Source organism: Acartia tonsa, chromosome 8, assembly GCF_053477335.1.
Source record: "Acartia tonsa isolate MP-2025a chromosome 8, ASM5347733v1, whole genome shotgun sequence".
Taxonomy (NCBI): Eukaryota; Metazoa; Arthropoda; class Copepoda; order Calanoida; family Acartiidae; genus Acartia; species Acartia tonsa.
This window is the reverse complement of record NC_137267.1, coordinates 30852301-30875205: the sequence shown is the minus strand read 5'-3', so window position 1 is coordinate 30875205 and position 22905 is coordinate 30852301. Positions and strand designations below refer to the sequence as shown.

Sequence of the window (22905 nt, the reverse complement as noted above, 5' to 3'; positions counted from 1 at the left end):
AGCATAAAAATAAATAGATAAACAAAATACCTTGTATGTTTCAGCCCAAACAAGTTGAGAGTAGTGACCAATGGCAGATGAGAATTGGAAGGGCTCAACCTAAATTTAAACAAAAAGTTTTCTTTTTCTGTATTTTACAGGTTTAGGCTAAACACTCTAGTGATTCTAGAAGATTATCTACTCCCCCCCCCCCCCCCCAATAAACTTTTATAAATAGATCACGCAATGGATATTTTAATGTCTCTAGGGATAAGATGTGGTGCAGACCAGGAATAAGGTATAGCCAACTAGCGAAATAAATCTAAAATAATATTTGAAGGGCAGATATAACAGATATAAAGGTCGTCAATTCAAATAAGTGTTGCCCACAACGACAGCTGAAAATCACCTATAGGTTAAGTTTTTTTCGAATTAATTTTGTTGTTGGTATAATCTGGGTGTAGACTCGAACTTGACACCTTCTCGTTTGCAAGCTTGCACGCTACCATTTACTGGAATGCTGCGGATAGATAGATAGATACCTGTTTGTTGCTAAAAAGTTCCACCTCATCGTACCAATCAACAATTGCCTATAATCAAATAAATTTATGTTTTTACAATACACAGAAAAATATCAGAAGAGAATTAAAAATATTTTTTGAATACCCATCATTAATAAAATTTAATTGGAATTTCATTTATACAGCTTTAGTGCCTGCCAGGATGGATGAATTAAACACAAAGTATTTTCAAAAGTTGCAAATATGTTTCATAGGAAAAGTCATAAAAATTTACACCATAGTTATTTATGACATCGCATTATTGACAGTTTTATGCGGATATTAAAATGAAGAATGAAACAAACCATTTTTGTTAGCCTAGAAAGGCCGATCGCCAGGGCTAACCAAACTGGTGTTAATTTTATTACTTTTATTTAAGTATTCGTGGAGAATTGTCTGTAATACGATAATAGAATAATCTCTAATAATAATTCTTTAAACTAATACTATACATGATTTTTAGGTATGGCTTAGAACCAGTTCTAATCCAGCGGGATATTAATCGGTTCCGAAGCCATACTGGAAAAGTCTTACTTTATTGTAAAAACACCGAAAGATAAAACAATAGTTGAATAAATACTTATTAATTGAACATTATTGAAAAAATAGGGAGTGGGATATTAACAAGGAGGGGATGGACAATGGGCCTTATTTTAATCTACACCTCTTATATTCCCCCAATAATTATAAGCTTTAAACATTTCATTATAAGTATTGGAGAGGTATTATTTTTTCAACCGTTGTCCTATCCCTATTCCCTGAGTTTTAAAGAGGCATTAAATAAGATGACGTTGGGAAATTTAACAAGGAAGAAAAATTGAATAGGTATTGCAGCTTTATAGTTTTGATTTAAAATTTAAATACAAATTACAAAGTTTCTTTAAAAAATGTGATATCTTTATAGTTATGGGATGTAAAATTTGGCTCAGTTCTGATTTAGTAATTATTTTCACTAACATAGTGGAGCTTAATTTTATTTAAGTTATAAGTATTTCAAAAACTTTCCATATTTTTACGTCAATTTCTTCTTTAATCTATGACATTAAACTGTAATACAACTTCAAACATTACTTGACTACATAAACTATTGTTGCTTGTAAAATTTGCTAAAATTTTTCTTCTTTATTTGGTTTAATAATATTCACGAAACCTTGCTAATAAACCGTTTGTAAGAAAATAAACAACAATTTAAAACTCAATATGCATTTCATACGTTTACATTAAGCTTATATATAAACAAGGATGACTTTATCCCCCAAAAAAAGAGAAGCCCAAAAAACTACTAAGCAACAAGACGAAGAAACAACAACTTTATTAAATGACAACATAAAAAAATGGTCTCAGAGCTTTTTTAAGAATGCTCTCTACTTAAACGTTTTGTACAGACAAACAACTAAAAAGTAAGTTTGTTATTTAAAGAAAGACACTCACCTTTTCCCAGTTAGGATCAGCAGGACGTAAGCTTTGCTTGTAGATGTACAGATTCTGACCAACTCCAAACCTATATAAATTTTATGTTAGTAGGATTCTAGTCAATTCAATAGTATGTTTACCCATTTAAACTTTTACATCCATAAAAATATCAAAGCGTTTAAATATTCTAAATAATTTAAGTTGGTAACAATAACAACCTAATAGAAAGACTGGCTTACAAAGTAAGTCATGGAGTAGGTGATCTAGACAGAAAAAAAAGTTACAAGAAAGATTGAAGACTAATTCTAAATTACTGACGGACTAAATGTTTATACAGTAAATTCGCATTGGTCAAATATAAGCAGTGTTGAAAATAAAAATTCGTAATGGAACAGGTAAGATGGATACAAATTCGGTCTTACAGTTATTAAGTAGCTAAAAAAGGGGTGTTATCCTCTTAGGATTGTTTTTCAATTTAGAAATTTTGGTACACCCCCGTGAAGACTATGAGCATGGCCGCGGCGCCCGGCCCCAAGCCTACCTAGCCAAGGGCGCTTGGCCCCCTTACCATATAACCTACCCTAACCTAATTGTAAAAAGAAATAATATCTTGTTGGGGAGGGGGGGGGGGAGTGGAGGAACCGAAATTTTCAAAATTGAAACAAAAATTCCTAAGAGGATATAGTAAAAGAAAAGTTGTACCTGGAAATCTTCCTGCACTTGGAGCAGTCATGTTCAAACTGACATTGGTCCGCATGGCGTTGGGCTACGGTGGCCAATTCATCATCCCATTCCTAAATGTATTACAATATTTAAAATAAAGAGACAAAAATTAATCATATAATATATAACATTAATAGTATTTTTGCCAGATAACTTTTTAATGTTCTAATAGTTTATATAGGGCCTCAAATGCCAAAACTTCCAAAAATACCAAAACCAGAAGTAAATTATCACAGTGTAATATTGCATTATATAAAAAATTATTATTCATGTAGTAGAGACTATTAAGATTTTGTGTAAAGATTAAATAAACAAATAAGTGTTATGAGAAGTTTAATATTATATATCAGAAATGTTAGAAGAAAATATATCTCCCAATAAGTCTTTGGGTGATTTTAGGATAATTTTCTGCCCCATCACTCACTAGTTTCAAGCTCAAGTTTACTAACTAAGTAGCATGAATTATGTTTGTTTGTATTCATTCTTTCAAGAGAAATAGACTAACAAAATCAACTAGTGGCTTAGTCAAAATCATGAATGTGTTGAGTACCCCCCCCCCCCCTCCTGCACGCCCATATATATAATTCAAATGCAATAGATATCGCCTGTTTGAAGATTTATATTTGATTGAGAATGCAAAATTTGTTTAAAGCTTCCTCTTTTGATAATAATCAAAACATGTACAAAATGTATCCGTATAATAAAGTAACAGGATGTGTTTCTGTCTGTCGGTCTGTCTGTTGTGTGTCTGTACCGAGGGATCTTGCTAACAGGGTAGCTTTTCATAGGTCCCGGAAAGGTTTATAAATATTTTGGGGGAGGGTATCACCACCATCCCAAGAGAAATCACAAAAAAAATTAAAACAATTTAAATATTTGAGAGACTGGAACTCATCATAAAAAGGTATCGTAGAGACTTGAACAAAAGAAAAACATTTAAAGCGCCACTAGAGGCCTCTAGCCGCTAGTTAAAATATATTTCAACAAAATAATTAATTTAATAAGATATATTTCTGTCAGTATGTCCGTATCGCTATCGTAGAAATGTGATTTTCCTGCAGGTATATTTTTGGTAAAGATTCCCTGAGCATCCGCTATTTAATTTACTTGGTCCGTCGGTCTGTAGGTTATGTTTCAAAAGTATAAACACGTATTTTTAAGATTTCATGATTTTCTTTAATTTATCACATATCCTCTCTCCTTTTTTGCTTCGCAACTAATGGATGTTGTAATCCATGTTGATTTGCAAGTTAGGTACTAATATAATGACTGCCCAAAAGAAACAAATGCGTAAAACAAAACAAAAATGTGCAATATACATAGAAGATAAAAAGAATGACTACATTCAAAACAGGAAAGTGTCATGTGTGACGTCATAAAAATACGTTTAAAAAGGAGGGATGAGAGAATAAGTGGGAAAGGAAACCCCAAAAAAGAAATGAATAATAGACGTATTTTTATGACGTCACATATGATACTTTCCAGGGCTTTGCGTTTTTATCTTTTTTTTAAATTGCATAAAAAAACAGGAAGCTTAAAATTCTACTTGTACGATCAGACACGTTAAAATGTAAAAAAGCTTCGCTTTTGCTAATTGTTAGATAGATAGATAAATGAGAAGTGATTTGAGCAAATATCATTTCAATTTGATTTGCTTATGGTCCCAGCAGGAAGCAAAAATAATTGTTGCACCTTCAAGACAACAAAAGTATCGTCTATGATGTAAAGTAAAGAGATGTCTTTTCGTTTGTTCATATAACCATTCATTTATAGATAAACAAAAATCTACCCTCCAAACCCCCCACCCTACGTTTTAAATGAATTGAAAATTGAGTGGAGCCCTAAACCTGCGGAGCCTGTGCCTGCAATGCCTAACCATTCAGGGCTAGCCTTAACCCATATAGAATCACTAACATAACAAAAACTGTTCCCATCCTCCACATTTATTATCAATTTATACCATAATAAAAGGGGGTTCTGTGCTCAACTAGGCACTGTAAAGGAAACCACCAATAGTGAATTAGTTTCAGATTATTAAGACTGGATATCATCACAACTTTATTGTTTTAAGTGTTTTTTTTCTGCCGTTTTGTTAAAACCTAAAATAATTTGCTAAATGAAAATTTTGATGATATTATGTACTGCGCATCTGTCTGTAAATTATTAAGTGCTTTTTTTTTCAGGGAAATGGTATAAATGAATACAAAATTATCTCTATTAATAGCTGCATTTTAGGATTAAAAAAAAAGTCTTTACCTTTAAAATAAATACAAATTGAAGCAACATAAATTGAAAGTAAGGGGAAAGGGTAGTTTTTGTTTGTTTGTTTATTACTTTAGGATATGTTACTGGGATAATGGATAACCCTGCAAGGTTAGGACACCGCAGTAATAAGCCCCAGATGGGTAAAAAATAGGCAGGAGAGATCGGAGCTATATTTTTTGTGTAGCTTAAAAACTTTTAAAATCAAATTAAAGTGGCTGAGATATGTCAAAATATATAGTTTTAGCAGACTATCTTATAGCAGCTGTGCTACTAATCTAAGCTAGTATAATTGCTAATGAATATAGTTACAAGATTTGAAGAAAACTTATTTTTAATAAATCCATATCCATAACCCGTGTAACTTTTTAAAATAGCCAATCATCATATTGTAAAAACAAATCACCTTAGAAAGCTTATTATTGCAAAATTATGTGGCGGTTTTTTAAGCATTAGAAACTAGAAAGCCTTTTTAGATAAGTTGATATATCAGTTGAAAAACAGAATTAAGCTTATTAAAATGGAGGGGGTATAAAGGAGACGAGCAACTAATTTTAATATTTTATTAATTTTCAAAAAATTTCAAATTATCATTAATTTTAAGAAATGTTTGAGTACACGTGTCTTATTTTCATGGGAGTGCCATCATATTATAATTTTACTAATTATTAGATATAGTATAAATTAATTTCTATATCATTTTACATTTATTGATATATAATTATAAAAAAATTAAGTGTAATTTTACGTTTTAACTAAATCATATTGAAACTTTATGAAATGTCTTTAAGGACAAGATAATCTAGATTTTGTTATCTCTAGAGAAGTTCCCAAGGCACTGAGATCCCAGTTATTGCCAATATCAACCCTTTGATTGCAATACCTTTACCTGGAAGTCTTACTTATGCATGTAGAATTATTATGCGCTCGTTTTAGACCAAAACAATTTACCTACTCCGAAAAAGCAGCAGTAAGTTTAACTTTTAACATCTTCACTTACGATTCGGTTTGGACCGAAATATCATAAATTTACTAATCATACATATTTTCCTGACATTAAGATTAAAGTTATCTCAATTTTAAACTGTTCAAATTATATCACTCAACTTTTAAAAATGAGAAATTGCATTTAATTTTTTTGCGCATTTTTATAAATTGTTTCCCGTACCATTTTTTCACTATTATGAAAATCACAATTTTTTTTACATTGGTGTTATTTAAATACAGCAATAAAATATGATAGCTTAAATATCCCAATTTTTAAAATCAGTAATATTTAAGTGATGGATAGTTCTATGTTAAATATGGTAGTTTCACTTAAATTGCCTAGCAAGCATAGAAACCCCAGCCTTATCTTAGTATAAATTAAATACTATTAAGTACTATAGATCAGTTTAGGACTACAGTGCAAAGATGGTAGCCCCGCAGGGTTAGGGCATCGAAAGGATAAGGTATGAAGACCCCCATATTCTTAAACTAATTTAAAATCAAAGGGTGGTGGGGATCTGTGAACGCTGGGTTCTTTGAGGAAGAGCACTTTTTTGTATGTTGATTTAAAGCTTTTTTGTGTAATTTTGTATACATTTTTTAATGGATTCTCAAAGCTTTTTAATTCTGACAATTAAACCCATTTCTCAATCTTATCTTCTTGTTAAGATCTTCAACAGGCATGTGTACTGTTCTTAGAAGCTTAGCTACTTTACAAGTAATCATGTACATACTTTATTACTACAGACTTTAACTTTATTTTGGTTAAATTTAAATTGAAGATTTTCAGTTCAGACACCTACTTTAAGTTTTCTGCTAATTAAAAATAATCAATATTTAGACAAAATTTGTTGTTTCTCAGAATGCTGGTTTAATAATTAATGCTGTGTAAATGCACACAAATAGATAATATGCCTAAATTTTATTATCGAAGGTAAAGTAGATTTTCTTTTAATATTTGTTTAGTGAATTTAAATTTATTTTAGACATAAGTACTTATTTAAATTTAATATTCATTAAAAACCAAAAGAAATAATTTATTGGTCAATCCAAATCTAACACAAGTCTTTTGAATAAACAAACAAAATTTAATATGTACAAAATAATTTTCCTGTCAAATTGTAATATTGATTTTTTTACAATTAAGTCGAAAAAACCAACAAGCTTTCAAGATTTTACCTATTTGTCATAGTGACCCTCACCCAAGGTTAAAATCACTAAAACAATTCTATCTGTGTATTTTGGGTCCACAGAGGTCTTTACACATTAAGGTAGGAAAACATTTTTTAGAAAGGAGTAAGTAGGATTGCTATAATGGATGTAGAATATTCGTGGAAAAATTGTCGCCAGTTTATGTTGTTATTTCCCCTGTCATTTATTGGTCAGTTCGTTTATCCAGTGGTAAGGGTGAAGGGGGGGGGGGGTGAGCTCGTTATTTTAGCTCGCTACACGTTTATTATAGTATATGATAATCTGGTGTTAGATCCAAGTAATAATAAATCCATAATTGCTATACTAGCAATTAAAGGTAAATTACCAGTATAAGAAAGGGAAATGGTGATCTGTAATTATGATTTGCTAAGACTCAAATTAAACATTGCAAAGTGACAACTATTTCTTATAAACAAGAAAAATATTTTTTAAGGCGGGAAACTACTTTACTTTACAAGGTAACATACATGACTATCTCACAAAATATTCCATAACTAAGGACTTTACCAAGTATTTTATCTATTTGGCAATTATACTAGGTTAGACAAGGAGGGACCTAGCTATGTTATGATGGGATAAGACATTAAGACAAAGGTTTTACAATCAAAGGGTTAGCATTAATTAAATCTTAGTGTAAAAAGTGATGATATTAATTGAAATATTGAAGAAGAGTTAACTAAAAAGTAGATATTCAAAGAAAATATTTCAAGGGGACCGATAGAACAAGACTTTTTGTTAGAGTTGCTCCGCTTTAGCAATTATTGCAAAGCATAATTGTCATTTAAGTTGACAGATTCTAACTAACTACTTCACAGGAAGAAACAGGAAATCTGAAGAAAAAAAATCAACAGCGTTTACAGCTTTCTTATCTATAATACAAAGTAGCTTGATGTCTGTCCGTCTGTCCGTCTGTCCGTCTGTCTGTCCGTCTGTCTGTCTGTCCCTTAAGATCTCGGTAACCACTGAACCGATCGGATTCTACTCTTCAGGGAATATACCTACTGGTCCTGTGGTGGTTTTAGGCTATTTTCTTGGGGGGTGGGACACCCCCAACCCCCCAAAAAATAAAAAAAATCCAACCCCCAAAATTTTTCTTTTTACATTTTTTGTAAAATCTCAGTAACTGCTGATCAAATTGGGCTCTACTCTTCTAGGAATATACCTACTGGTCCTCTGGTGGTTTTAAGCTATTTTCTTAGGGGGTGGGACACCCCCCCCCCCCCAAATATAAAAAAATCCCCACTTCCAAATTTTTGTTTTTTTTAATTCTTTTAAAACAAAAACCAGTAATTGGGGTGCAACATGGGGCGAAGCCCCCATGAATCCCACCCCCCCAAAAAAATCAAAATATTTTTTTTTTAATTTTAATTTTTTCTGTATGCGAACAACCTAGGTCTAATTTTTACGAATTGAAATTTTTGTGTATACGGCAAACAACCTGGGTTTAATTTGTACAAATTAAAATTTTTGTGCATAAAGCGCACAACCTGGGTTTAATTTTACCACAGAGTAATTAAACAAAGAATAATTTTTTGAATATTTCTATTAAAGAGGATTGACTTCCCAAAACTATATAGGGCGAAGCCCCTAGAGGCTAGGGGCGAAGCCGCTAGTTTGCAATAAAGTATCCTATAACATAATATTTTATCAGAAGCAAAGGATCTCTGAAATTTTTTATTCGACTTTTGATGGAAGATTTATAAATGTCATGGGATGTTTTTTTTCTGTTTATTAAAATTTGTCCCTTTTAAAAGTAATTATCATTCTTTGTTTTTTTTATAATTGCTTTAGTTAATGAGATATTAAGGGATATTGATTATGAATTTATTTTACTTTATATTATACTAGCGGCTACGCCCCCTAGAGGCCTCTAGTGGCACTTTAAATGTTTTTGTTTTTTAAAGTCTCTACGATAATTCTTTACGTACGATACCTCTTTATGTTAAATTAAAGTCTCTCATATAAAAAATTCGATTTTTTTGTCATTTCTCTTGGGAGGGTGGTGGTACCCTCCCCCAAAATAGTTATAAACCTTCCCCGGACCCATGAGAATCTACCCTGTTAAGGAGAACACGATCGGTACAGACACACAGACAAACAAACGTCCTGTTACTTTAGTATAAGGATTTTACATAGAAATACCATTTATGAATTGTAGTAGATTTAAAGTATATAAAATTTGAAAGAAATTAAATAAATAACTTAACAAATATCTTTTGCTTAGTAGTTGATAGCATAAAATAATTCCTAGAAATGCTTAAAATCTAAAAAGTTATGATTAATTTGAAAATTATTACTTTGTATTTTAGTTAAAGGTAAATAAAAGAGTAATAAAATTTAAAAGCTAAAGGGCCATCTAACAAAATATATAGTTGGCGAATATTACGGTATTATAGTTTCTAATATGTCTTCGAAACTGATTAATATCTAATACTCAGTCATTGTGTATATCATCATATTTCAGACAATTTTCTACGAATGATAAAATAAAAATCATAAAATTATTACCAGGCCTTCGGTCACGGTTATCTTAAATTTAATTTTAAATTTAAATTCTACGGAAACCTGTCGTCTATACTACGATGGGATAAATAACTATTTCTGTTTATTTTATAGCCTGTTGCGTATCTTTGGTCATAATTGAGCGCGTTTAGATAAATCACTCGAGAAAAAAAGACGCTTAGCCTATTTAATATTCGGAATATATTAGAATATCTCAATTTTGAAATTGAAATATCGTGTTTACTTTGTTGCTAACGCCGCTGAAGGGTAGAAAAAAAAGATGGGGCATTTTAGGTTGTTAATTCAAGGTTTTACATCTTTTTAAAAATTTACACACGATCAAAATCATAATATTATACATAAGAAAAGTTTAATCATTATATATTTTTTTCTTATAAAGAATCATTTTGTTGGTTAAATAAAAAAAATATACTAAAACTAAGACCCTAAATTTGATATTATGTTTATCAATTATCTAACTTTAAAGGTTAATTATATCAATAAATTTTACTTTTACGGTTTTTGAAGATATTTATATCAATTAATACTTTTGAAAATAATTATGTGTATTTTCAAAAGTTTAACCTTACATTGATAACCTTTAAGAAAACAATTTCCATGATCAATACTTTATTGTTGTTGGTTGATTTACCATCGCGCTGCATGGTTATGCAGGCAGAGACGAGGGATAATGCATCTTGAGATAAACTATTTATCCAATAAAATAATTACGTTTCAGTTGTTTTAACGTTTCTTGTAAAATAATATTATGTCCAGTCAAAAATTCAAACGACTTTTAAAATAATAGTTAGTCGACTTTAAAAGACGTTTGGGACTCTTACGTTTGTCGTGGAACCATAATTTGTCTTGGGCGAGTTTATGTAAAGGGGAATGCCTTAGCCCATAAACAGACGGAACGGATCACTCTGTCCTGCACTGCTTAGTTAGGACTTGTAAATAAAAATTTTCAATTAAAGAACTGAGGATCTATTTATTGATGTACACCAAAATAGGTCCATGATAACAAAATATCTTATTCACATCATATTTTTATATTTAAAAGATTGTATGAAATGTAAACATAACAAAAGATGTATTATATAAAATTTTATAATTTTGTATCCCCACCCATTCTAAAATCATCTACATTTCTTATTTAAGAATATGAAAATATTTTAAAAGGTTAGGCTGGCTACTTTTTTATCCACTCATTTTGTTTGATTTATAATATATTAGTATTAAAAAAATCTAATAGGCCTGCACTAAATTTTTTTTGCAAATTTTTTCCATTTTAAAAGATTACAGTAAAAAATCATAAAAATATATTGATTCTTATCTTAATACGATTTTTCTTAATAACAATTATGTCTAATTATTGTTTAAGCTAAAATAGACTGGCAAGATATACATTTCCTCAAAAATAAAAAAAGATTAAAAGAAAGAATAATTGGTAAAATACTGCCAACCTATTTTGATGGTTAAACGAACTAAAATTTCCCCAAAGGCTAACTGGCGCGTTTTTAACCTTTGACTTTTACCATTTTAAACATCTCACAAGTTTAAGGCTCGGCAGCCGTATCTAGAATAATATTTAGTCACTATATTCAGCAATACCCAGTCATGGAGGGAGGGCTGTGGTCGAGCCCTGGACAAGTCGGGAAAATCAAATAATGCGTTGAATAATTAAGTTTTTAACAGTTGTCTTATGGGATAAGACAGTGTACCATAAATTGTTGTACACACCCAGTAAAGATAAACAAATTGTGTAGATAATAATTTGTGTTTAAAAAGTTTGGAAACTACTATTTTTGCCAATGAATTAAGATTTTAAACTATTTTTAAACTTTGGGGAATAGTATAATTTACATACCAGCGTTATCCTCTCCCTTATTGGTTTTTAGTAGCGAAGCTACTCTATAATTTGAAATGTCCGTCTGTATGTCTGTATGTATGTATCTATGTATGTATGTCTGAAACGTTTTGGGGGAAACGTGATTTTCTCAGCTCCAACAAAAGATAGAAGGCTGAAATTTTTTGTCAACATTCCCATCAATAAGGAGCATAATTAAGTATAAAACATCGTTAGCGGTCGGACTGTTTTTAAGCAGCTTTTCAGCCACTTTTAAATTTAAAAACTGATTTTCTTGTCTCCTGTAAAGGAGAGAAGGCTGAAACTTCTTGTCAACACCATTAATATGGATCATAATTATGTATAAAACATCAATAGCGGTTGGACTGCTTTTAAGCAGCTTTTTTGCCGCTTTTATTTTTCATAACTGATTTGGTCGGCACCTGTAAAAGAGAGAAGGCTGAAACTTCTTGTCAACAATCTTATTGGTATGAAGCATTATTAAGTATAAAACATCAATAGCAGTCAGACTGCTTTTAAGCATCTTTTTAGCCGGCTCCTGTAAAATATATAAGGCTGAAACTTCTTGTCAACATTCCTATTAATATGGAGCATAATTAAGTATTTATCATCAATAGTGGCCAGACTGCTTCTAAACAGCTCTTTAACCGGTTTTACTTTTTGCAACATATTTTCTCGGTTCCTATCTTTGGTAGTCTGATTGCTTTTAAGCTGCTTTTCTTTTTAAAATTTTCAGAAACCTTAATTTTTCAAAGTTTCATGATTTTAAGTTTTTGCATATTTATTTGCATTTTTATCTCTTTCTTTTCTTTGTTATGATAACAGTTAATCAGCTCTATAAATTACTTTGTCTGTTTGTCTATTTTATTATAGATTTTGTGCTTCGCTACTTATGGATGTTGTCATCCTTGTTTTAATTAACAAGTGATTTACAAATAACTAAGAACTCTTACGCTTTAAAGCATTTTATGTATGGTTATAACCGTCTAAAGAAAAACAACTTTTTTTGTAATAAATTATCAATATTGAGATGAAATAAGGGATTTTCAAAACATTTTTTTAAAAATCCAGAATACAATTATTTATACAAATCTAGTTTTTGCTTATTTTTAAATGACATTATTATTAGTGTTATGAAAAGTTACGCTTATTCTAGACAAAACTATGCCTCCTGCAAATTTAAATAAATCCATTTTATTTAGTGTTTTGTTTTATTTTAAGAGACTAATAGACATGTTGACACCCTATTTATTTTTATTAATAATCATCCCTTTCCTATTTTTCTCTACAAGACGTGAAATGTGCTTCTATTGTTTTAAAATATGCGCATTTGTCTACATAAAAATGTCTCACCTTATAACATCAATTTTTAAACAAGGTAGTATAGAAAATAAAAATACTTGAGAAATAAATATATTCAACACATAAATTCAAGAATACAAAAAATTGCCTAAAAGCATACATAGTTTGGAATACAAAGTCCCGTGGACAATAAAACAAATTTTAATTAATTAGATCAATCTTTATTCCCACTAATATTATAACCAAGACAGAATTTTACAAACAAGATTTTATATAGTAAAAAGTCTGAATTATGAGAGGTGAAAATTAAAAGGCAAGAAATATGAATTCTTTGAAATATTTTAAGGAAAAGTATTGATAAGAAATGAATATATTATGTATAATTAATAAAAATCAATGATATGAACTTAAAATTTGTGATTAGTATGCGGGTCTATAACAACTACAAAGTGTAGACGTTGGTTACTCTATAAAAACGTAAAAATTTGTTTTAAAATGTTTAGGCCCCTTTAATCAAATTTATTAAAGAATTGAAAATATAAATGGTTTAATATACTGTAACTAGTTTCCATATTATGTAGTAAATCGGTTCAGCAGTTATTCAAATCTTAAGCTTCAAACAGAAAACCTTATCATTACTAATTTTTATAAAAGGATGGTTGCAAAAAGTTACGACAAACAGAATTTATGCTTCTTGGATTTTGACAGTAATATAGAATTGCGATATTGATTGGCAGAAATGATTGAACATCCATAAAAAAAAACACATTATTATAATCAGCATCCAGAGAGAGAGGGAACACTGGGCTGTTTATTACACTAGTCTAAAAGTTTTATAATAACTTTTTTTATTTGTTGGCTTAACAACTTTGGAGACTTTAATAAATTTTGTTCAAACGTTACCCACTAATTCTAATCTATAGAAGGGGTAATTTTGTGTATTATCATTGGGGATGTGCATCAATTTATCAGCCATTGTCTTATCCCTTTTGATCCCTGTTGAGCATCATGGAGTAATAGTTTTCAACAGAGGAAAAGGAAATTGGTAAATCTAGATCAACATTCAGTCAATGTTTCTACATAAAAGTTATTCTTTAACGTTTGCGCACGCGTTTAGAAGTAATTGATTTTTTGAGTATGGCTTCGAAACCTATTCATATACACTGGATTATTACCGGTTTTTTAGCCAAAATGAAAAGTGATTAATAACATCGCAATACAAACAAATTTTCCAGAAATATAGAATTAAAAACCATAAATTAAAATTAAATACCAGTTTTAAAATTTTTCATTTTACTACCCGCGGAAAGCTGTCTATAATAAGATAGAAAAAGATATTTAAAATTAAGATGAATATCTGTTTACAATACTGAGGGAAAGATTTTAAATGTCCTTATTCGCAAAATCATAAAAATAAAATCTATGCTTCCAAATGTAGCATTCTTAAAGCTACTTTAATTTTCTGAAAATCATTTGAATTTTCTTTTATTCCAAATACTTTGGTTGTCTAGTTAAAATTCAGTACAACAAACAATGTTTCAGTAAAACTTTGATTTCATGGGTGTATTTATTCTATTTAAAATATTATGATTTATTTAAAAATTATCATCATTACTTAATATTTGTAAATCATAAAAGTTACTTTAGTTATTCAACATTAAACCAGGTGTAATATAATTAGTCAACCCGCGACCGTGGCTCAACATGTAGCGCATCCGCTCGTCGTCGGGAAGGTAATAGGTTCGAATCTCGGTCCGACACCGCGTCATAACTAAAAACGTTAAAAATGGTTTCCACTGCTACTATGTCAGATGCGCGACGTAAATAGTTAGAGTGGGGGGAATGCCTTGGCCCAAAACAGGCGCAACTCGTTACCATGCACAGTTGGGACTTCTCAGACAAAGGTCGTGCATCTCAGAGAGTTGGTTGTCTGATGGGTGAATGGACGCTTTACACTGCAATCATAAGCGGAGTATGTTTCAAGGTGCGTGGAGAAGAGGTCTAGTACCCGAAGCGACACCTAGCCCCCTAGAGTCTTATCTCTTATCTTAATATAATTAGTCATCAGTAAGAAGCTTCAAATACCTCCCAGAATGGTTTAAAACCATTTTAGTTCTAGATTGATACCTTGCAGTTTTTGGTTATTTTGTGTACTCCCTTCAGCTATTAATTACAAAGTCTCTAGATGCTAGGGGCAAAACAACTAGAACAAATAATAAAGCATAATTTTATTGGTTGGTACAAATGAGAACCTTTTATGCGGTTGAATTTGGGTTATCATAAAAATAGCAATCTTGTTCAAAAATGGTATTTTTTTTGTATGTTTTAACAAAAAGACCACAAAATTTTAGCACAATGAGCAATGAAGCTTTAAAAAACTTAGTTAGATATACAACGAGTAGAATTTATAAGCTCGTTACATTTCATTCAGGAGATTAAAAGTTTGATTTTTGCAATGGATCTAGAAGGAACATTACTTAAATGGGCAAGATTGGGGGCCTTTTACATCTAAATGGCCTTAGCCGTATTTAGATCAATTGAAAAAGAACTCATTTTACTTAACTTGATCCATACCTTTTATAGTATGCATTGTACAAAAATTTTTTATGGTATTTTTAAAGTTAATCTTTTCTTTGGTCTACATTAATGGATTTATCAATAAACTCAATAAAAAGCCATTTAAAGAAGGAGAAACGTTAGAAATAACAGAAAAGGTAACATTTATTTTTTTATGTATATGTTTCTAACATTTGTTAATCTATCAATTTTCCAATCAAAATTTTTTTAGTTTGTTACTGCTACGCTATATGGACATATAGAACTGAAATTTTGTTTATTATTCCTTGGCTAACCAAATAAATTTTTCTACTATAACATCTATAATCTAAAAATACATAAAAAAAACAACACCAATAATATAATAATAAATATTTCTCTTTGATAATCTAAAATGTATGGTTAGCTTTTTTTCTAGTTAAACGAATCTAAAAATGAATTTGATTTTTAACATATATAAACATTTATTACTTTATATATTTTTGTGCCCTGCAACTCTATATTTATAAATCTATCTACTACCCAGAGCTCTTATATTAGCTGCTGAAGGTTGGGGCTCTGGAACTCTATATTTATCTATCTATCTACTCACCTTAGCTCTCATATTAGCTGCTAGAGGTTGGGGCCCTGGAACTCTATATTTATCTATCTATCTACTCACCTTAGCTCTCATATTAGCTGCTAGAGGTTGGGGCCCTGGAACTCTATATTTATCTATCTATCTAATCACCTTAGCTCTCATATTAGCTGCTAGAGGTTGGGGCCCTGGAACTCTATATTTATCTATCTATCTACTCACCATAGCTCTCATATTAGCTGCTAGAGGTTGGGGCCCTGGAACTCTATATTTATCTATCTATCTACTCACCATAGCTCTCATATTAGCTGCTAGAGGTTGGGGCCCTGGAACTCTATATTTATCTATCTATCTACTCACCATAGCTCTCATATTAGCTGCTAGAGGTTGGGGCTCTGGAACTCTATATTTATCTATCTATCTACTCACCATAGCTCTCATATTAGCTGCTGTAGGTTGAGGCCCTGGAACTCTATATCTATGTATCTATCTACTCACCAGAGCTGTCATATTACCTGCTAGAGGTTGGGACCCTGGAACTTTATATTTATCTATATATCTACTCACCATTGCTCTCATATTAGCTGCTGGAGGTTGGGGCCCTGGAACTCCACGTTTTTCTTCACCTCTAGCAAGCTTGGCCCTCAACCTAAATAATATGTTTACTAATGTTGTACACTGGATGCTCTTTGAAAAGAAGTTTTATTTGCAAATAAAATCAGAAGATTGCAGTTGAAGATAAAATCACTTTTACCTCAGAGCGTTACGGGCGAACTGAAAGACAGACAGACATAGTGAATAATGGGATAGCTTCACTATTTAGTCAAACAAAAAGGGTGAACATATTTTTTAAAAACTAATTTACCGAAATTTTTGAAAACTCATGTAAGAAAATATTAATGAATCATGGGGTAAAAATAAATTTTTCTTCTTTAAGAATTTTGCGTTTGAATTCATCCTGGGTTTTTACTATTTTTATTTGTCTTTTAACTGAATCATTGCTTTCAAAATCCCAAAACCATATTAGATTAGGTGAGTGAAGAAAGTCGCTCAAAAAAATTCTGACGTCATAAAAAAATGAGATATGAGAAGAAAAGAAGTGGGAAAGAAAACCCCTAAAAAGAGATGGATAATTCTTCATTTTTATGACGTCACATGCTGATTTTTTGAGCGACTTTCTTCACTCACTAAGATTAGTAATGAAGATATTTTTGTAAATCTTCAGGGATCTTTAGGGATAAAATGTTTAGACGATAAATTGATGTAAAACCAAAACCTAAAACCGCTTTAGCTGGACGTCCAAGTTGGGGGGTATAAAAGAGTTTTGCCCCCAACAAAAAAGTAATTTTTGAAAAATTTGAATTCTCAGAATTCAAGAAAAGTCCACAAAGTTTTACACCCAACGAATAGGATCTCATATTTATAGAATTTTGGTTACCAGTTTGATTTACAGTTCAAGTTTCACTCCTTACTGTCAAATTAAGGCAAGTGTTATAAATTATGAATGACTAATGAAAGGAGAGAATTATATAAAAACCTCACTTTCAAAAAGTTGCATGATGATAGCACAAAAATGCAAAGATATGTAAAAAAATGTAAATGGTTGTTATACGTGGTTACGCCAATCAAAACAAAAGATGTCTGCCTATACCAAGAATCTAAGGGTTTAAGAATAAGGCACCCATCAAAAATGTTCCATTTAAGTTATTGTTCTAGAAAGAAATTTTAGGTTGTAAGCTACTCTATATATGAGATGTTTTTTACGTAGCCTCTGCGGGACCTACACCCTGTGGGGCTTATATACCCAGTATAACCTAACCTATAACCTCATCACATATTTAGAATCTATTTCAAAATAAGATTCTTTGCTCAATTAGACACTTCTTTGGTACATTTTAAAATTTATTAAAATAAAGGATCCCTTATTACCAGAAAACTCTGATCTACGATTTTTGATTGCGTACGTTTTAAAAGCGAAGATATGTTTGATATTTGATATAAAACAGTAATAATATAACTTTGCTGCAAAAAAATTTATCACAGATTTTTACTTGGTAAGGAGGGGGGGGGGACATTAGACAGAGATTTATTATGAAATCTAAAGCTTAAAAACTTTGTGGGTTTATATCAAATTGTAATTGGTTTGTACAAACTTGTTTTTCATGATTTACCACTGTTCAATTATATTGGCCTACCTTTGGTAATTATTCTGTGTATTGGACTATCATTGGTCATTTGTATTGTATTACGTCATTTTTTATAGGCACTATAAAGAGCTTCATTTAAAATATATTTCGCATGTTGTTTCTTCTTATGGACAATATTATCCTTGTTTTCACATGATTTGAATGGAGTTGAACATAGTTGATAAAATATCAAAAGATGCAACGTTTTATATTTTTGACAGATATTTGGGTTTACTTCATGTTTCAGTTATAAGGGCGTACAATGGGGGGCATACAAGGGATGATATGCGCAGCTAACACACGATTGAGCTGTTTAGTGTGCCTCATAAAAAATTACGTCATACAATACAAATGACCAATAAAAAGCCAGTATACATTTGTTGTTGACCAATGGTAAAATATATACTTGCCTAGCATACATTGGTCATTTGTATTGTATGACGACATTTTTTATGAAGCACTGTAAACTCACTAACAAATAGCAAAAATAAAATTTAAATATTTTACGTCTTAAAAAGATTAAGTGAATTTTCATAGTGAACTGACGCACCCATGATAGACCAAAGTTATAGAGTAGCTTCGCTGCCTAAAAATACACTAACCTATTATGAACTTCCAAAATTTCTACCATTTCAGCTTTTGTGACACCACGTTGAAACAATTCTTCACCACACTTCCCTCCCAAACCCTTAAACAAACATAAAATGTTAGATACATAGATAGATAGTTGGATAGATAGATAGATAGATAGATAGATAGATAGATAGATAGATAGATAGATAGATAGATAGATAGATAGATAGATAGATAGATAGATAGATAGATAGATAGATAGATAGATAGATAGATAGATAGATAGATAGATAGATAGATAGATAGATAGATAGATAGATAGATAGATAGATAGATAGATAGATAGATAGATAGATAGATAGATAGATAGATAGATAGATAGATAGATAGATAGATAGATAGATAGATAGATAGATAGATAGATAGATAGATAGATAGATAGATAGATAGATAGATAGATAGATAGATAGATAGATAGATAGATAGATAGATAGATAGATAGATAGATAGATAGATAGGAGGAAAGATAGATAGAAGGAGAGAAGAAAAGAAATTGTTTATTTAAGATGTCAGTCAATAAAGAAAATTATTTTATGATGTGTTATTTTGTTTTAGCACCTTTTTCTTAGGGTTCTAATTCAATACGACTAAAATCTACATTTCAAAAGATAAATCAGTTCTAAAATCTAGTTAGAATAAAAATGTTTAAATTTGAACGTTGTAAATATGTGTTTCATGTAGCACTATTCATTATAATGTTGGTAAAAATATTTTAAAAATAAATCATATCAGTAATGTCAACGTAAGATAATGAAAATAGCTAAAAGATTATGAAAAACAATTAAATTCAAATTTCTTAAAGTTCAGATTATGCTTTTTTAAGAAGAAAAAAAATATGTTTTATAGGAAAACTTATTTCTAGACAACGTTAAGGGAGGAAGTAACTTTTCATTTTTGTTTATTTTTTAAAAAAGCTTTCACTCTGAAAGCAATAATACTGTATTACTATTAAATCTTTCTGACGCATTGAATAGTTGGTAATATACAGTGTGTTTTTTTTATGAGAAATTTTTGAAAGCAATTTTACCCCACAAATATTCAACCTTTTGCAAAAATGGCTGCTAAACACTTCAAAGTTGAGATATAGAGCTAAAATTGTATACAGATACTATTAGGGACATGTACTAGAACATATCAAAGTTTGAAGGTTATATCTCAACCAGGGAGGGAGTACTGGCCCCCAAAAGTCGACTACAGAAAATCCAATTTTTTCTTGCAAAGGGTAGAAGATTTAGGCATAAGAAAAATGCGCTAAAACCATTTTTAGATGTTGACACCTAAGTTTTGAATTTTAGATTTACTGTACTTTTTAAATAAAAACTGAAATATTTTTTTGGTGTTCTATTAATTGCATTAAAAAAACGAAGAAAATAAGCCATCAATCATTAAATTCTGATAACTATAAGTTGGGTAAAATTGCTCTCAAAAAAGTTCTCATAAAAAAAACACACTGTATAAGGAATCACAAGATAATCTTTTCTTTTACTAGGATATGTTCGTCTATTCGTTAGTTAGCGCTGATCGTTATCAGTTTCAAACTTTAAATGAAATTAGGTACAATTTGGAAAACATAGCAAACCTGCCAATGTATACATTTGAGTTATTGAAATGCTGATTCCTAGGACTAAAATTTGTCATCATGTAATTAGCGAAGCAACTTTATAATCAAGTCTAAAAGCATAAGTACATAGATATCAACAATTCTGTATTTAAGCTTTTAACGACATGTTTACATAATTTTCTTACTCAGATTTAAAAATAATGCTCTTTTTTCATACTTAAAGTGCAGTTTTATCTTTTTTTTTGTAGTATACCTAGTTGTTTTCAAGAATTTTCCAGTTAAAAATTATTTTTAGAACATAACAAAAAAGTGTCAACGACCAAACAAATAAATAACAAATACAATGATTTCCATAAATAGCGCAGCAACAACAATATAGTAATTCTAAATGCATCTAGGGGCACTTGAGGAGAGGTTAGTTGAATTCCAATTTTTTTTTTAAATTTAAAAAAGAAAAAGTAAGAAAAATTCAGTACAGACAGACAAACAGATATACATCCTATTACTTTATTATATGGATAGTACAATAAATTTAATTACACTCAAAAAAACTTGCATATTCAGTAAATGTTATGTTCACCAGAATATTTTTTATGATCTAAATACAGTATAATATAAATAATATTTATTGTAATTAATTACAAATCTTGTTAAATCAATTTTAGATTTAACATCAGGTGTTTAATTCAATGATTTATAAAAAATTAAAGGGCGTATTTTAGCGTTAAACCAATATTTACATTTCAATAAAATTTAATATAAAAAATGCTTAAATAAATACTTGACAGAATTTCTAAAAATCATCCATTTTAATAAAAATTGATAAAAAAGATTATTATTCTTATGCTAAATTTTGATTAACAAAGCCATTTAAACAAGTTGCGTGCACAGCGATTCACTAGGAGGCTGTGAAACCTTAAGAGGGTAAAAAAGGGAAGGTACACTAAACATAAAATCAATTTAGGACGAAAAAGAACAGTATAATATGATACTAAAAATAAACAAAACTATTTCATTTTATAAAACTATTTTAACTGACGTTTTTATCAGAGACGGATAAGTGCTGACTATGCCCTATTTAAAGAGTAAATGCGATTTTAAAATAATCAAAATTATTTTAAAATTCTTATTTAGTCACGCATATAAAACTTAAATGACTTTCAAATAAGTAAAAGGATTTTAATTGTATGTAGATCACAATTGATTTTAATAGATATTTTTTGTCTTGGACCAGAGATGTTTGAACTCATCCTCATTTCTATAAAAAACTTTGTACTTTAAAATTTATTTCTTAATTTGATTTTTTAATATGAAATGTATGCATAATTATATAGTAGCTGTGGAACTCATAAAGACGACAAGCAAGTAATTAAAATTAACCAGAATGGTAACCCACAAATACAGGGTTAGGGATAGTTTTCAATAATCTGTATATATTATGTAGTAGAACAAATTCGATTTAATGTCCAGGGCTCGGCAGCTGCGCGTCAGCCGCGAATCAGCCTTAAATTTAAACCCGTTTAGATACTTGTTTTAAAAAAGGTATTGTTTTGGTCCAGGCTTAAACTTCTTGCTGATTTTTAAAATTGTAAAAGGTTAATTTCCTTGAGGTCCACATAGTACTGATGCGCGGCTGTAGAGCCCTGACAAATATAACAATGTTGACATACAACATTTTTAATTGACTTATAAACTGAACTGTTAAATACTATTTCAATTATGTGCATTTTCAACTTTATAGTAAAGCACGTTAAAGGGATGAATGAGAAATATCCTTTTCTAAAAGTGGCAGGAATCATGTCTGTGTGTTTTTGAAGGTACGTGGAAGTTTTTATACATTTACTAGATATTAAAACAGCGCAAAAAGCAAGAAAATACTAAAAATTTTCGATTTAAAGCACAGAATGAATGTCCCTGCATACTTGTGATAAATTGTAGTAAACATTTGGAATAAATTGCATCTCTATAAAAGTTATGTAATTCTTATAATGTCTTTTTTTTATTCTCTTCTTTTACTTACTTTATTCACTGTCATTTTTGCTTTTTTTTTATTTCACTCATTTTGCACTTTTACATTTTCTCCTTTGATAACGTTAATATTCACGTTCTAGTTTAATTCACAATCGTTATGTTTTACGTAAGAAAAATAATTTATCTAATATTTGTATTTTGTAAGAACTTTTAAACATATAACATTCTAAAAATATTTATCCTAAGGAAATTACGTTTTATAATCTTTTAGGTAAAAGTACCCATTCTGGAAATGTTTACCCTGTGGGGGCTCTTGTACATATTATCTATATTACAAAGTAGGTTATATATAAAGAAATTAAATAGTAAGCTATGACAAAATTATAAATATATTAACAAGGATGACAACATCCATAAAAGCGAAGTTATGAAACGTTAGGACAGACGAACATTAACACTTGTAGATTGTCAGATCTGAAAAGAATAATGTATACATATAAGTTTAAACAAAGTTTTAAGTAAATTTGTTGCAAAACTACTTGAATACACTTGGAAAATTTTTGTCAAATAAGTACGAATGAATGGACGTTCGGATCATATGAAGAAAATGA

General features: G+C 30.1%; 1 protein-coding gene across 5 annotated transcripts in view; it reads right to left on the bottom strand.

Annotated features, from left to right (window-relative positions):
* LOC145326484 (CRISP/Allergen/PR-1-like) overlaps nt 1-22905 on the bottom strand; it is a 66823-nt gene that overhangs the window by 7540 nt on the left and 36378 nt on the right. For 2 of the 5 annotated variants that reach the window (XM_080169853.1, XM_080169852.1), the window contains exons 5-10: nt 18732-18817; nt 16511-16592; nt 2655-2746; nt 1971-2040; nt 522-569; nt 31-99 (exon numbers count right to left, since the gene is read on the bottom strand). In XM_080169853.1, coding sequence (XP_080025979.1) covers nt 31-99; nt 522-569; nt 1971-2040; nt 2655-2746; nt 16511-16592; nt 18732-18817 — 447 coding nt within the window. Of the gene's footprint in view, nt 1-30; nt 100-521; nt 570-1970; nt 2041-2654; nt 2747-16165; nt 16215-16372; nt 16411-16510; nt 16593-18731; nt 18818-22905 lie in introns of those variants that run through there. The other 3 variants (XM_080169854.1, XM_080169856.1, XM_080169855.1) reach the window with 2 other exon arrangements.